This window comes from Sus scrofa, chromosome 9 (genome assembly GCF_054392235.1).
Source record: "Sus scrofa isolate SSC_HxYL_T2T_F1_AM1 chromosome 9, Sscrofa_HxYL_maternal_Yorkshire_Landrace_v2.0, whole genome shotgun sequence".
NCBI classification, from domain to species: Eukaryota; Metazoa; Chordata; class Mammalia; order Artiodactyla; family Suidae; genus Sus; species Sus scrofa.
In genome coordinates, this window is record NC_139391.1 from 35,740,442 (window position 1) to 35,758,417 (window position 17,976).

The 17,976-nt window shown below is 36.0% G+C and overlaps 1 protein-coding gene across 29 annotated transcripts in view; it reads left to right on the top strand.

The window, feature by feature from the left end:
* Positions 1 to 17,976, top strand: part of GRIA4 (glutamate ionotropic receptor AMPA type subunit 4) — a 362,056-nt gene that overhangs the window by 230,667 nt on the left and 113,413 nt on the right. For all 29 annotated transcript variants that reach the window (XR_014815154.1, XR_014815156.1, XR_014815155.1 and 26 more), the window contains one exon: positions 11,287 to 11,471. Coding sequence is in view for 16 of the 29 variants with exons in the window: in XM_084975905.1 (XP_084832031.1) it covers positions 11,287 to 11,471 (185 nt within the window). In the remaining 13 variants the exon portion in view is untranslated. The remainder of the gene's footprint in view (positions 1 to 11,286; positions 11,472 to 17,976) is intronic.

Below are 17,976 nucleotides of genomic sequence, written 5' to 3' on the forward strand. Positions count from 1 at the left end.
ACCTAATATTTAATATCCTTACAGGGAGAAAGCAGTTGATAGTATGTCCTGAGCAGTGTCATGGACAAATCATTAATAAAACTTGACCATAGGGTGGCATTCACAGGCTATTGTCAAAGAAGAAAATGTGTTCATTATTGTGATCTTTGCAGTGGTTATAGCATTTGAACCAGATATCCCAGAAATTGTTGAGGAGGGGGTGCTAAAGGTATTCACTCTTCTGTGAACCTGGAGTTAAAGCAGCAGGCGTATCACCAACATGAACGGAAGATACAACACTCCTCAGAAATACCCATGGTACCTAGGAGTGCTTCACAGTCAGGGATATTTCTGTGTCAAAAGATGAATTCTTAATAGGGAGATATAATTAATCCAAACAGACTGGAGTCAAGTGTTCATTGTACTGCAGACCATATCACAGAGAAGAATAGAAGGCAGGCTTTAATATCAGACAGAATAGGCTCTACCAATTAATAGTTAAGTAGTTCTAGCCAAGAACTTAACTTCTATATCATCAGTTTCCTTTATATAAAATGATAATAAAATGGACAGTATGCCCATTAAGCACTTAATACAGTCTGGTATGGATTAGGTAGGTTTTCAATGATTGTTAATTATTTTTATTAATATCTTTATCATTACTATGCTTGACCAAATGAGAGAGGTTATATTAAAAGGCAGAATTTCTACCCTGCCATTCAGTTCAATCCAACTCATATTGACTTTATTCTTTCCTTTGTGTGAAAAAAAAAAAAACCCTAGAGAAACAAAAATGAATAAGAACTCATACTTAAAGAGAACCAGACAGATAAACTAGAAATTGCAATTATTATAATTCAACACCTTCGAGATCAATAACTGTGACTCACTGTATACTCAGTACTTTCGAAAGTGGCATATAGGGCTTATTTGATTAAAAATTTAATTAATTCAGTGAGATATGAGCTATAATTACCATTCAAATAGCTAGGGAAATAAAAATTTAAAAGACAATAACTCAACACAGGAAGGTCAGAGAAGTCTTCTAAAATGGCCTAAAGCTAAAGCTGAGGCTTAAAATAGGATTAGAAGTTGCAAGTGAGGATATAGAATACAGACTTTCCTAGCAAAAGGAACTGCCATTGCAATGCATTAAAGCAAGAGAGAACCTGGCTTATTCAGTGAACTACCAATCTTTAGTATTAATTAAGTGATGCATACCTAAGGAAGAGATCGGTTTGGGGAAATATGCACCCCAGTCATTTCTGTCCTATTCTTCCTTCATTTTTCTTCATAGCATTTAACACCTCTTGTCATTACATAAATGTATTTGTATATTTGTTTACTGTCTGCCTCAGCCACTTGAGTGCAAGCTTCATGTACTTAGGCATGTTTTACTGTTTTTATTATTTCTGTATCTGCAACCCCCTAGAGCCTAACATATAGTCAACACTCAATTAATAATTCATTGAGAAATGAAGGAATAAGTAGGTACTCATTTATGAAAGACCTTAAATATAATATTTAGGAAGAAATTTCAGGATTTATTGAAATTGAATAGAGAAGAGTGACTAGTCGGAGAGTATCTCCTGGGTTTCTGACTAAAGTGACTGAATAAATGGCTAATAACCAAATGTGGAAATCAAGAATAAGAATTAAGTTGTTTTTGCTTTTGAGATGGTATGGAATGTTGAGTTATACATTATGATTCTCCCAGACTTGTTGGGAGGAACCCCCTCATCTATCAAGAATCTACAAAGTTGGAGTTCCCATCACGGCTCAGTGGTTAATGAAACTGACAAGTAACCATGAGGATGGGGGTTTGATCCCTGGCCCTGCTCAGTGGGTTAAGGATCTGGCGTTGCCATGAGCTGTGGTGTAGGTCACAGACACAGCTCAGATCCCGAGTTGCTGTGGCTGTGGTGTAGGCCGGCAGCTACAACTCTGATTCAATCCCTAGCCTGAGAACCTCCATATGCCACAGGTGCAGCCCTAAAAAGACAAAAGAAAAAAGAAAAAAAAAAAAAAAAAAAACGCAAAGTACTTCCCTCAAAAGTACAACATTCTACATTCACTATACCATTAGGAATTAAGCTGATTTTTATTAACAACTATAGAACCATTTGCTATAACTCATAAAATCCTGTTTTAATGATCTTCATTGCATATTAAGTCAAAAGTGAACAATTAACGAATTCAAATAACTTGCCTCAGAACCATAAAGTTGAAATGAGAAAAACAATTTTTGCAGTTGTAAGTAACTGAGTCTACAGCACTGAACCCCATTATTTGTCAACTGGAATGCTGTTCAAGAAATCACCCTTTATTCAGATAAACTCAGCATCATTTCCCTAACTAAAGAAAATTCTTTTTCCTTTTTTGACTACCCCATGGCATATAGAGTTCCCAGGCCAGGGGTGAGATCCAAGCCACAGTTGTGACCTAAGCCGCAGCTGCAGCAATGCCAGATCCTTAATCTGCTGTGCCAGGACAGGGATCGAACCTGCATCCCAGCACTCTCAAGGTGCCACCAATCCTGTTGTGCCACAGCAGGAACTCCCCTGTTAAAGAAATTTAATAGTGTAATCAAATGTATTCATTCTCATGGTCACTGACATGAGTTTACAATTACTACTTGGAATCAAACTAGCCTCAGTGGGATATAAAAATTAGGCTAATCATATGGTGAATACTTACTTCATCCTGTGTTTGTCCCCGCTAAAAGCAGAAATTGTCTCACTAATTTTATGCAAATCCTTTCACCAGAATCACCACAGAAAATTATGTACTGCTACTCCTTTTCTAGAGAAAAGATAAAAGTAACATTTAAAAATATCACTTTCAAATCAACCAAAATGAATTGTTTTGGCCTTGAGTATAAAAGCTAGATCCAAATTAATATTATTTACAGTACACAATTTAGAATTTGAATGTAATAAACTGATATCTAATGTGTTATGTAACACTTCTGTGTGTTTTGTTGTTAGTGATCTTTTTCATGATTAATTAGATATATTGGCCTCAAACTTCAACATAGAGTAGAAAAAATTAATTAGTCTTTTTAAGAACTAGAATTATGTAGAATTCTATGTAGAGCATTGGCTATCTCGCATCCTCAACCAATGAACCAACTTTTCAGGGTAGCCTGAGGGTTTGTTTTTATGAATCAAAAATATGTCTGTTTTTTAAATGATAAAAGCAGATGTATTTTTGATTCGCCTGTTTTAGTTCTAAGTTTTTTGAGGTTCATTTTAACCTTTATTAATGACTGAAGATGGTTGCTTTGCCAGAAAGAGAAAGACAAGTAACATATGATATCTCATATCTGGAATCTAATATACAGCACAAATGAACCTTTCCACAGAAAAGAAAATCATAGACTTGGAGAATAGACGTGTGGTTGCCCGGGGGGGGGGGGGGGGTTAGTAGGATGGATTGGGAGCTTGGAATTAGTAGATGCAGACTCTTGCCTTTGGAATGGATAAGCAATGAGTTCCTGCTGTGTAGTACTGGGGACTATGTCTAGTCACTTATGATGGAGCATGATAATGTGAGAAAAAAGAATATATACATGTATGTGTAACTGGGTCACCATGCTATACAGCAGGAAAAAAAAAGATGAAAAAATAAAATAAAAGTTAAAAAATACATTTAAAAAAATATATGGTTGCTTTGAAGACTGATCATGAAACCTCTAGAGCAGTTTCCAGGGTGAACCTAAGGACTTGCTAAGGAGTGCAGAGCTCTTGACTCCCAGACCTCCCTCTGCCCCAGTTTTTGCATCTACCTGTCACATTCTTTTAGGGTCTAACTATATGAATTAAGTCATTTTCATGTCACACTGATTCCACTGAATATTATTTATCATAGATTCAGAAATTATCTCTAGATTTAAAGACATTTACTGAAATTTGAATATTTTAGACTAACAGAAATGCTAATTTCATATGGTTCCACCTGCCATAATAAAAAAAAATATCCTGGGTCTTATATAGATAACTACAGAATGAGGGAAAATGCATAGAATTTAGAAAAAAGCAAGCAACTGACATTCTTCTTTATCTCTGTTTTTGTCCCCAGAACTAATCTAGATTATAGAAGTCATTGCATTATACCTGAATTACTTTTGATGACCTCCTCCTTGGATTATCTTTCTCCTCTTTCTACTTAAATCCTTCATTTCCCCTAACATTATAAATTCTAGTGTTATGAAAGTAATTTTATAGATCTGATTCTTCTTTGGTCCAAAGTCTCCAAAGTTTCCCTGTTGCCAAAGGAGTAAAATTCAACTTTTATTATTTTACTTCTCAGAAGTTTCACTGAGTGTCTTTTAATTGCCAGGCACTCTTCCAACACTGTGAACAAACCAAAATCTGCCTTCATGAGCTTGTGTTCTAGTTGGGGAAATAATAACAAGGATAACTGGATAAAATATAGTGGTTTAGGGTATTAGGGAAAAATAAAGCAAAGAATGGAAATGGGAAATCTCAGGACAAGGGACTTGAAAATGTCAAGGAAGTAGCCCAGATGGGCTCATAGAAGAGAGATTATTTGGGTAAAGGAAGTGAAAGGGTGATCCTTACCCACTGTGGAGAGAGCACACCAGGGCAAAAGCCTAAGGTAGAATACCACCACAGGTTATTGCTCCTGCAAAGAAGCAAGTTTCCTAGGGATACCTGAGAGTGAGAGGAGATGAGATCAGAGATATGAGGCCATGAAGGCTACTGTAAGGAATCAGTGAGAGGTTTGAGGGCTTGCTTGCACTCATGGTATGAATGGTCTGAAGGAGGCCAAGGCAGAACAAGGAAGCTTGTAAGGAGATAGTTGTAATAATTCAGATGAGAGGTAATGTGATTTAGACCTGGATAATAGCAGTGAACATAAGGAGAAATGGTCAGACTCTTGGTATATTTTAAAGATAACACTGACAGAATATGCTAAAATATAAAATGTGTTTATGATAGATAGGAGTTGATGATGACTGTTAAAGGCTTTCACAGCACAGTCTCAATCTTCCTTTCTAATTTTATTTCCTCTCTCTATTCACAAAAGTGTGGGGCAAAAGTTCCTAGGCTTGAACATGGAAGGTCTAAGTTCAAACTGTAGCTCTGCCACTTATTAGGGTAATAATTTTATATTAATCACATAATCTATATCTCTGTTTCTTCAGTATAAGGTGGGGATAGTAATATCTACTTCACAGGGCTCTTGTGAGATCCAACTGTATTGTTTCTAGATAGAAACAAACCAGACACAGATCAGTCTAGTTGCCATGTAAACAAGTGAATATAAAATTAATGGGATAGGCCATTCTTTGTACTGAAAATAAAATTCTCCAATGGTCTAGTTCTAGAAAAGTCCAAGAGAAGTAAGAAAAAAAAATAGCATTAGAGCATTCTGGGGAAGAGGTGTTTAATGCCTTAAACCTGTGGCAAATAGCTGAAAATACTTGCTATATAACTATATAGAAGGGTTAGGTTCAGTTGCAACTGACTGAAAACTTTAAAAATTTAAAGTATCAAATTCTCCAATATCTCAATTAAATATGAACACTGAGTGTAGGGGTTGTGAGACAATAAATATTATTGTCAGAAAATAGGAGAGGACTTAAGGAAAATCTAGGAACCAAAGTGACCATTTGAAGAAGGATTTTCAGGTTTGTTTTTTTTTGGGGGGAGGGGTTGTTTTTTGTTTTGTTTTGCTTTTTAGGGCCACTCCCGTGGCATATGGAGGTTCCCAGGCTAAAGATTGAATCGGCGCTTTAGCTGCCAGCCTTTACCACAGCCACAGCAATGCAGGATCCAGGCCACATCTGCAACCTACACCAGAGCTCATGGAAACGCCAGATTCTTAACCTGCTGAGCAAGGCCAGGGATTGAACCCGCATCCTCATGGATACTAGTTGGGTTCGTTAACCAGTGAGCCACTACAGGAACTCTGGATTTTCTGTTTTTATTCTTGATTGTAGAAAAAGAAAACTCAAGACATTCCATATCACTCCTGGTTTACATGTGTAGCTTCAAGTTGGAAGATCTTTGCTTATTTTTTCTATGCCCATGTTGAACTATGACATAAACAAATGCCTTAGTCATAGCCACAGATAATTTTGAACAAGATACAATGTTGGTTATTCCTTCTGTGTTCTGAGATCTTAAGAGTCCGGACTGTAGCCTTTGAACATGTTATTTCAGTACTTAAGCTGCTTTGGAAGGAATCCAGACTAAATGATTACTATATCTTCTCTATAGTTACAACATGGTGGCATTAAAAACATGGTGAGGATTACAGAATCTTATCCCTTTCTATGACTGAGGTTAAAACACAACATAAAGTAGATTTTTCAGACATGCACATATTTTTCTTTGATATACTAGCTTTGGATGCCAGTCATTGTGCAAGATCAGAGAAACTGGATAGTAGTCGGTACCTGCATAGCAGTTTACAAGATTAATTTGAGGAAGTACAAACTGCTGCCATCTCCCTTTGCTGGTTCTTTTTAAGCTTTTTAAGCTCAACAGTGCCCCATGGGGCAGACTCAATCCCCTCCTTCCCAAACCAGCTCCATGGCCTTGATATTTCTCTATCTCATACTTATCATAATGACATATCCTTCACCTCATTACTTTATTATTCTGATGATATTCCTTCATAATTTCTACATTTCACTTCTCATTGTCTCCTCAATTTCTTACTTCTCTGAAATATGACTTCCATATTCAACATTCCATCGATGCTGCTTCTGTTGAGTGCACAAGTGACCTTCTAATTAAAAAGCACTTTTCTGTCCTTATCAAGTGAAGGGGTTTTTTATAGCATACAGATAACTCACTCCTTTTGAAATTATATTCACTCTGACATAAATTTCTCCTGACTCCCTGCCTGTCCCCCTGTGTGCAGACAGTTGAATCAAATAATTCTTGCAAAAGAGAACATCAAATAAATAAGTCCGGCTTGTGTTACTAGCAGCCATATATCTAGATGGGGCAACTTGTCCAAAGTAGGTCATTTTTTATGGATAATTTAAAAAGTGTTGATGTCTAAGGATACAGTAGCTCAAGACTGCTTATATCACTATGAGTCTATTTAGCATAATTAGTAAGATCATTACATAGCAGCATTTTTTTTTAATTTGTATGTGTAATTGATAGTGTTCTTTAGGAACCATGAAAAAGCCTTTAATTACTTATAATAATCCATAATGTGATCTTGTCCTTCATACCTTTTCACTACTATTCTAATAAAATTATTTTGGTTCTTATGAAGTTTTGTATACAATACTGTGTAATTTGCATAATGGTTGGTTACCTGAATATCAATTGTGTTAGATAGTTGAAGTCTTATCTAGACAAGGAACATAAATTTATCCTGGTATAGCTTAAAAAATATTAGATGTCTTTGTTTTCAATAAATTATATTAAATTAAAATGTTAGTTTTGTAAAATAGAAGCAAGACTTTAAAAATTCTTTACAGAAGTTAATTCCCCATTAGTCTTATGATATTTACCTAAAACTGTAGTACTCATTTTCCAACCAACAATATTGTGCTATAGATTTTCTAATCTATATTGTAGAATTAGTATGACTTACCTTGTAAAATATATATAGTTTATATAACAGATTCAATAGCAGTATTTTCTCGGAGTTACAATGTATTCACAACTATCTTGGCAAATAAATAAGACACCTACATCTGAATAGCATTGAAGAAATAAAAGAGGATGTTAAAATCACACATAGGTTATAAAAAAAATCAAATTTTCAACCAGGCTCTGAAACTATAATTGTGTGCCCTTTGCACTGTATTGAAAAAATGCCTCTTATTTCTGACTATGATTAATGGTTCTTTTTAGGTAGTCAAATTTATTGGCCATTTAACAAAGATTGTGTCCCAGAGTTTTGTTTTATTTCAATTCTTGTGTCACTTCTAAATCTGAAAAGTCAGATAAAATGTCGAATTTATATTATTATTTTGTTTTATTAGTGTGAATCTTTCAGTATCTGTTATGCAGCTGGAAACATATATAAATTTCATCAAAAGGTGTGTGGCTCAGTATTCTGTAAAATTCCTGTAGGCAGGAAAATAACAGCATAGCACTGACTTGGAGCCTGATAGCCACATGAAGTAACAATAACAAAAGAGACAGTATCTAAAGAATTGTGCCAAGCTTTGAATTTGTCCCAGGGTTCAAGAAGACTATTTTGATGTGTGTGGACACAAGTTATTATTTTTACAATATGCAAGGAAGTCAAACAAAAAGTTTTTGAATATTTTGAAGTGACAGTAAATAAAAGGGGAAAAGGGAAACGTGCGATGTCAATTGGTATTTCTAAGAAGATCATGTTCATAGGTGTCAAAAATGAATAAAAGAACTTTGGTTCACTATCAGAAAGCAGGTCCCAGTAACAAAATAAATGAGGTATGAATGTGTACATTAATGTTGTCGAACCCAAGTTTGTGTACCAGATCCATAGTGAGGACAAACAGTTTGGAGCAGAGAAATGTTTATTCATCAAGAGAGTGCTGTCCTCAGGAGAAGATGAGAGACATATATTTGTCTCAGATCCATCTTGCTGGCTGGCCAAGGTGCAAGTTTTTTAAAAGCATAAAAGCGTGAATAGGAGGTGCTTTGTAATTTTAGCTTCTCAATAAGATCTCAGTTGCAGATTTCCTGCCACTGTCTTGTGACTCAGTGTGTCATTGGTGATTTTGATTGATTGTTCCTCCAAAGCAAATTAGTAAATAGTGGTCTTGTGATCCTTTAACTTCTTTCAAAGCAAGCCAAAAAAAAAAAAAAAAATGGTTGAGGCATTTTTATTATTTACTTAGAACATTATGTGACGGTCAAGATTTTCAATTCCCAGTTGGCCTCTGCTTTTTTTTCTTTTCAATCCGTTTGGGCTTTCTGTTTTCTCCAATACCCTTTGGATTTGCTTCTCCTTTGTTTCTGTGTTCCTTCATTTCCTTAATTAGTAACAGCTTGAGTCTGCTCTGTGGAACTCAGGGAAGGCCTAGGAGACTAAAGCCTTTCTCTAAAAACAAGAAATGGAGGACACAGAGGGGCTTTTGTACCCAGGAGAATCCCTCAGTGTCCTGATTGATGACATTAAGCCAGGACTCAGACTGTCATGTCACATATGCATAAAATAGGAAACAAGGGAAAGAGTACTGGATTTCAGATCATTATGAGCATACATCACAAAAAGAAAGACTAAATGGAGCAATAGATATACTAGAATAATTATATAGGAATTAACATGCCCTCTTTCTTCCTCTTTGGGGAATTATTTTTTGGTTTAGAAAAAAATGAATCCTGACTGCCGCAGTAGTTCATTTGGCAGGATGTCAGGTAATTTATATTTTAAATATGATCTCATCATCGGTCCCATCTGTTATTAACTGAACATCCGTAATGTTTAAAACTCAGACTTGTAGAAAAACATACCTAAAAATCAAAATCTTTGAATCTGAGTGGCTCACATATCAATCAGAAAAGTGAGTAAATGTGTTCTTATCTCACAAATGCTTTGCATTCATTTTAAGTTTTCACTTTTAATCTACCCAGCTCTCCAGTCTAGCTCCAGGGACCAAGAGAGGGAGAAACTATAGGCAGCTGCCATAAAGTGAGCTCAAATAAGTGTTAGAATTTTTTTTCTTTTTATGGCCACACCTGCAGCATATGGAATCACAGGGGTCAAACTGGAGCTGCAGCTGTAGCCTACACCATAGCCAGGGCAGCACCAAATCCAAGCCGCATCTACAACCTATGCCACAGCTTGCAGCAACACCAGATCCTTAACCCACTGAATGAAGCCAAGGATCGAACCCACGTCTTCACAGAGACAATGCTGGGTCCTTAACCCACTGAGCCACAACAGGAACTTCTTAAAGAAAATTAGCATTTTTTATATTAAGCCACAATGGGAAAAGATAACCAACAGGCTCTTATCCTAAACAATCCTTGTTTAAAAGTTCTATATATCAGATTCAAAGATTCTTTTCCCTTTTTTACACATTCAAACTCAAAACTGAGAGTCGGAAGAAGCAAGATTTCAAGACAATATTGGCATGAAGAAATGTTCTAAGTGCCGGGTTCACATGTTTTGCCCTGATTTCTTAACCTAGACACTAAGACCTGTGACTTCTTTTCCACATGCAGGCAGATTTGGATCAAGAGGGTAAAGACCATTCCATCCTCTCTAGAAGTTTGCCCCCAACTGATAAATATTCCTTCAGCAATCTTAGAAGCATTTTCTCCACCTTCAAGGCCCAGTTCAAGTTGTTTCTCTTCATTGGTATTTTTCCTTGTCTCATCAAGGCAGATTTTAGCAAACCTTTCCTTAGGCTAACACTTTATCTTGAGAATAGCCATCATTACACAGTTTTAAACTAACTTACTTGTGTTTATGTGAATGTCTGTTTCCTCTACTAGAATATGAGTTTAAGTGCCCACTACCTCATCTAGTTTTCATCCGATTCACCCCCAATCTACATCAGTTCCCTTCCAAGACAGGAACTGTTTAAAAATGCCTTTTCCATTTACAATAATGAGTCCTTAATAAAGACTGTTGCAATATTTATTTTATATCCTCTCTTCCATAGCTGAACCCAAAGCTACTGTTACTCCCTTGCTCAAGTAGAGAATCAAAACAATTGTTCAAAATGAATTCTGTCTAGTGGGTAAAATTAACAGAAAGTTTATGAAATTTTTCTTGACCACAGGTGGTGCTGGATTTTGTTTTTGGTTTATCTCAACAAAAATATATCTAGGATTTCCTGTCGTGGCTCAGTGGTTAATGAATCCAACTAGGAACCATGAGGTTGCAGGTTCGACCTCTGGCCTTGCTCAGTGGGTTGAGGATCCGGTGTTGCTGTGAGCTGTGGTGTAGGTTGCAGACACGGCTCGGATCCCGCGTTGCTGTGGCTCTGGTGTAGGCCGGCGGCTACAGCTCCCATTAGACCCTTAGCCTGGGAACCTCCATATGCCTCATGTGTGGCCCTAGGAAAGGCAAAAAAAGACAAAAAAAAAAATGTATCTAAAGCAATGAAATATTCTCCAGTAGAGAGCTTTTGAGAGCTTACTCAAGGTAGGGTGCTGCTACTTCTTTCAAGAAATATTTGTAAGGAACATTTTTGCCCTCCGTAAAAAAAGCAAAATTAAATGATTTAGAAATAGCCACTCAGATTTTTAAATTACTAAGAATTCATTGTATATATTGGAATGTAAAATATTAATGTAGACTTAGTTCCTGTAAAAGTTGTTTAAGGGCATGTTTTTAGAAACCCCTCTGAATTTTTTTCCTCACTAGGATACTCGATACTTCAAGCTATTATGGAAAAAGCAGGACAAAATGGTTGGCATGTCAGTGCTATATGTGTGGAAAATTTTAATGATGTGAGCTATAGACAACTTCTAGAAGAACTTGATAGACGACAAGAGAAGAAATTTGTAATAGACTGTGAGATAGAGCGGCTTCAAAATATATTGGAACAGGTAAGTCCTGGATTTTATGTTATTATTAACCTAGACTGTCTACAAAAAGAGTTGACTTTTGTTGGCCAATCGATATCTTCTCCCAATCATTTAGCCTGAAATGTGGAGTTTGAGAGTTTTTGTGCTGTGATTTATTAATCTCCAAGACTAAGTCATATCTTTTCTCACCAAAGGCCATTTTGGTTCTCACTACAGTTAGAAGCACTATTTCTAACACATTTTTAAGACGTACATTAGAAAGAACTTTTCGTGACTCAAGAGCTGTTGACTTCCTATATTCATAAACATTGATTTTTAAAGATCAGTGCCATCTAAAATGTTAGAAAATGTTAATATTTGTGACTCTCTACTTTGCTAACCTTTAGAGAAATAGCTAGATAAGAAATATCCACATGAATTAGTAGAGCAATGAAATAAAATAAAATGATGTGGCATGTTAGAAAGTATAGTGTATTTTCTTCTAGATGTTGTAAGTAAATATATTACTGCTACAGTGAGGCTGGTTTTCAACTCACCTCTCAAAGGAAGAATCCTTAAATAAAGCTTTCAATGAGTGTTTGTTGATGGGATTCAAGCACGCAAGAAAAGATAAAAATTGAATTTTTTCATTGTGTTAAATGATAGAAAAATATTATCAAATAATGGATAACATTTGCCTTCCCCATAGCCCTGCATATCATGATAACATTTTCTTCTGCAATTTGGCCAAAATTGCAGTGAATGAATGCCATCTAGTGGTTTTAAAAATGTTTGCTCATATTTATCTAAAATAGGTTAGTTAGACAGTATTGTAGCATGTTTTGTTGGTTAGTTTGCTATATACAGTTTATTTGCATAGCAATATGATTTGATTATAGAAAATAACTAACCAATTTGGAGGCTTATTTATAAGAATAACTTAAATACTCATCTATACAGATCAAAACCAAGATACGTTTCAGAGATTCCTCCTTGATATCCAAGGACACTAAACTAGATGCCATAAGTTTCCTTCTTCAAATATATTAGTATTTGGAAAGGTTAAAATTAGAAAAGCATGAATTTCTTTTAAAGGTCTGGTAAAGCCAGACTGTACCATAACAGGAATCTATTCTCTTCCTGGTATCCTTTTATAGATGAAAAAAATTGACTGATGAAATATGTTAATATTATATTAGAAAATGTTAATTTTACATCACTCAAGTTTATTCCTTAGGGAGTCCAAAAATTAATTAAGGTTGCAATTATGATTATTATTGTAATAATATGATTAATAATCAGTGTAACAAGGTATATGAACATTTTAGTGTGCATTTATGGAATCCGATTTTTTTTAAAAAACCATCTTACTTTCTTCAGCAAGACCTAGGCACCTCAGCTCCAACTCCCACTTTTCCTTCCTTCCATTCCCACCCCTATGTTGAGAGTTTGAGTTGTTTGACATAAACAACTGAAGCTTTGTAAATAACTCCTCATGAATCCCACTGAGCAGCCAATTCTAAGAACTTCCTTGATTGCCAAGTTCCTGTCAGATGATGAGTAAGGCTCAGAAAGACCCTCCACATGCTAAAAGACTTGTGCTTAAAAGATTGCCTTTGGAGAAGGCAACCAAGTGACTAAAGCACCCGTTTCAGAGGCCTAGCAGGTTTCTAAGCACCCAGGTGCTATGGATAAATTTGTTGAATAAATAAGCCTTAAATAAGCTTTTGCGAAGGAAATTAGACATTTTTGTTGTGATTTCTATTTTTTCCAGTTTTATTGAGATATGATTAACATACATCAGTGTGTAAGTATAAGGAATACAACATGATTTTTTTGATACACAAATGCATTGTGAAATATTACCACAGTAGGGTTAGCTAACACCTCCAACACCTCACATAATTATCATTTCTTTTTAAGGGTAGGAGTATTTAAGATCTACTCTCTTAGCAACTCTAAAGTATATAATACAGTATTGTTAACTATAGTCACCGTGCTATTAGACATTAGATCCCCAGAACTTAGAAAACTTCAGTGTTTACCATTATTATTTCTATTTCAACTCTTACAGAATTCTAAAGGGTTTCTTTTCTATCATGATTTCATAGTAATAATGAGACTATGAATAGAATTTTTTCTCTCTAAAATGCCACTCAAGTATAAATCTCATATGTTGTAACAAAGTCTACTCTACTGTACAAATGTTCTGTTCTTAATTGCCCTATAAAATTTCTCCCACAAGAAAAGCCATTTCCTATTCTGAATTTTTTTTTTTTACTGTCCATACTTTAATTCCTGTAGCTCTAAGCAAAATCACCTTTGGTTTTTTGGCCACACCCTTGGCATGCAGAAGTTCCCAGGTCAGGGACTGAAACCCTGTCACAGCATCACCCATGCCACAACAGTGACAATGCCAGATCCTTAACCCACTGAGCCACCAGGGAATTCCTAAACAAAATCACTTTTAATAGTTCTTGGGGTCACTCTTGACTCATCTAAAAATAAGAGCTAATTCAAACTTTGTGAGAAATTTGTATATGTGCTTCAATAACTGTGTTTCAGCATCTTCTTTAATAAGCTGAAATAGCAATAGAAAATTTGAGAGAATCAAACAAAGCACTTTTTAAAAAATAAAAGGCCAAGTAATCCTGATCAGAAAAATGTCTCTGATTTTTTTCTATTAAAGTATCGATGATTTTCAGGTGTACAACAGTGAATCAATATTTCCATAGATTATACTCCATTTAGAGTTATTATAAAATATTGGCTATATTCCCTGTACTGTACAACATATCTTTGAATCCTACTTATTTTATACATCATAGTTTGTACTTCTTAATCCTGTACTGCTGCCTTGTCCTTCCCCCTTCCCTCTACCTGCTAGTAACCAATAGTTTGTTCTCTATATCTGTGCATCTGTTTCTATTTTGTTATGTTAATTCCTTTATTTTTTAGATTTCACATGTAAGTAATGACATACAATATCTGACTTTCTGACTTACTTCACTAAACATAGTACCCTCCAGGTCCATCCATGTTGTTGCATATGGCAACATTTCATTCTTTCCTATGGCTGCATAATACTTCACTGTGTATATAAACGTCACATCTTTATCCACTCATCTGTCGATAGACACAGGTTGCTTCTAATATCTTGGCTATTGTAAATAACGCTACCATGAACACTGGGGTGTGTCTCTCTTTTTTTTTTTTGCTTTGCTTTTCAGAGCACATATGGAAGTCCCAGGGTAGGGATCAAATCAGAGCTTCAGCTACCAGCCTACGCCACAGCCACAGCAACACCAGATCTGAGCCACATCGGTGACCTATACCACAGCTCACAGCAACACTGGATCCTTAACCCACTGAGAGAAGCCAGCAATCGAACCTCTCTATCCTTGTGGATACTAGTCGGGTTTGTAACTTGCTGAGCCACGACAGGAACTCCTATATATATCTTTTTAAATAGCGTTTTCATTTTCTTCAGATATATACCCAGAAGTAGAATTCCTAAATCGTGTGATAGTTCTATTTTTTAATTTTTTGAGGAACCTCTATTCTGTTTTCCATAGTGGAAGAACTAGTTTACATTCACACTAACACTGTACCCTTTTCTCCATATCCTTGTAAACACTTGTGGGATTTTTGACAAAAATAACCATTCTGACAGGTGTGAGGTGCTATCTCACTGTGGTTTTGAAGTGCATTTCTCTAATTATTAGTAATGTTGAGCATCTTTTCATGTACTCCTTGTCTATCTCTGTCTTTTTTAGCAAAATGTCTATTCAGGTCCTCTGCCTATTTTTTAATCAGGTTGTTTGTGGTTTTTTTAATCCTGAGTTGTATTGGCTGTTTATACATTTGGATATTAATCCCTTATCAGTCATATCATTGGTAAATAATTTATCTCATTAAGTTATCTCTCCATTTTGTCAATTCCTTGCTGTGAAAAAGCTTTTGTTTATCTTTGCTTTTGTTTGCTTGGGCAGGAATGATCCAAAATATCTTGCCATAACCTATACCAAAGAATGTGTTCTACATGTGTTTTCTTATAGGAGTTTTATGGTTCCCAGTCTTACATTTAGGGCTTTAATACATTTTGAGTTTGTTTTTGTATGTGGTATGACCAAACGTCTTAATTTCACCCTTTTACATGTAACTGTAAAGTTTTCCCATCACCATTTATTGAAGGGAGTGTCCTTTCTCTATTACATATTTTTGTGTCTCTTTTATAGATTAATTGACCATAGGTGTGAGGGTTACTTCTGGGCTCTCTACTCTGTTCCATTGATCTACATATCTGTTTTTATTCCAGTACCATATTGTTTTGATTACTTTAGCTTTGTAGTGTACTTTGAAATCAGAGAGCCTGATAACTCCAGTTGTGTTTTGTTTTGCTTTTCACAATATTACTTTGGCTATTCAGGATCTTTTGTGGTTCCATATAAATTTTTGGATTATTTTTTCTAGTTCTGTGAAGATGTAATAGGTATTTTGATAGGATTGCATTAAATCTATAGATTGCTTTGGATAGTATGGACACTTTAAAAATATTAATTCTTGCAATCATGAACATGAGATATCTTTCAAGTATTTGTATCAGCTTCAAATCTCATATATGTATGAGATTTGAAGTATATATATATGTATATATATACATGTATATATGTGTGTGTGTGTATATATATATATATACTTTTCCATTATGTTTATTAGAGGATACCCTGTTGTGTACAGTAGGACCTTGTTGTTCATCTAGTCTATATCTGCTAATCTCAAATTCCCAGTCCTTTCTATGATGTTGGTAATCGTAAGTTTGTTCTCTGTATCTGTGGATCTGTTGTGGGTTTTTTTGTAAATAAGTTTATTTGTATCATATTTTAGATTCCACATATAAGCTCCTGGCAGGCAGCAGGCACCAGTGGCCCTCTCATGGGGAATGGGCGCTGCCACTGACAGCTCTTCTAGGGTGAGCCCCTTCAGAGTCTGAGCAGAGCCAAGGCACCTGTGTTTTCCCTGGTTGAGCAGACTACTGCTCTTGCAGGGAGTGGGTGCAGCTCTTCTGGAGCAGGTTGGGGTCCATTAGCATGGGGGTCACAGGCGGGAACCAGGAACTTGTGTTATTCCCCCAGGTGGTTACTCCACCTGCTCCCAGAAGTCTGTAGCCCTGAGGGCAGGTCTGCTTCCCAGCTGATGCTGGCAACCACTGCCACCAAGTGGTTCCCCTAGCTGAAGTAGGCAGTGTGCTGCAGCTTGAGCCACTGCATGCAGAGAACAAGGCTGTAGTGATGGATCCTGCCTCTTCCTTCTAGCACCCCCAATCAATGGTATCTAGTCTCTATCCGAACTGGGTTGTCTCCATTTAGACACTCCCAATTGTGATCACCCACTATATACTCTAGTCCCTCCAGGCTGTTTCTGCATGGACAACCCCAGTTTTTCTCCACATGGCCAGCCCAGGCACCCTCTTTGGGTCTCAACTCTAAGGCCAGAGTTTTAGTTCCCAACACCTGCTGGCACCAACCTACAGTTGCCCATTGTCCAAAGCACTGACCATTTGTGAAGGATTGTGTCCTTTTTAACTGCTTCACACTGTTTATCTAGAGCTCCTCCTCTGTTTTCGACTGATCTCCTTGCTGATGGGGGAACTTCCCAGGGTGCAGGAGCTATTCTTCTTTCCAGCTCCCTCCTGGGAGAACAGGTCCTGTCTTGCTTCATTGTGCTTCTTTTTCTCTTTTGCTTTTTCTTTCTTCTTTCTTTTATTCTATCTGGTTTTATAAAGTTTGTCTTTCTCTATCATAATCCTGAGGTCTTTGGTCGGTTTTTTGCAAATTTTCTACATGTGTGAATAGTTCCACATGTAGTTGTATTTTCAGTGTATTTGTGGGAGAAGGTGAGCCTCACGTCCTGCTACTCTTCCATCTTAGACCTCCTCCTATCTACTTTAGACCAGTAATCATACAGGCTCAAACATATTCTTAAAAAATAAAAAAAACCTACATTTTCTTACTCCCTTCCCCACATTTTATGATTTGGATGTCTTCTTTTACATCTTTTTGCTTATCCTTTTGCCATTCATTGTAGTTATTATTTTCATACACACACAAAAATGTATTCTGTGTACTTGTACAGGTTTATTTAAATGATCTAATTATGTTTTTCTCCTTTCCTGTAGAGTCTTGTTTCTTTTCTTTTTTGAGATGACTTTGCAATATTTCTTTTAGGGTAGGTTTACTGTTATTGTATTCTTTTATTTTTTTGCTTGTCTGGGAAATTCTCTCTCCCTCTATTCTAAATGATAATCTTGCTGGGTAGAGTATCCTGAGTTTCAAGTCTTTTTTTTTTTTTTTACTTTCAGGACTTTAACATATCTTGCCACTCCCTTCTTGCCTGCAGCATTTCTGTAGAGATATCAGCTGATAACTTTATGTGGGAAAGGATTCCCTTGTAACTAATTTTTTGTTTTTTCTCTTGCTGCTTTTAGCATCTCTTTAGCTTTAGTTTTTATCATTTTAATTATAATATGTCATGGCAGAGATCCATT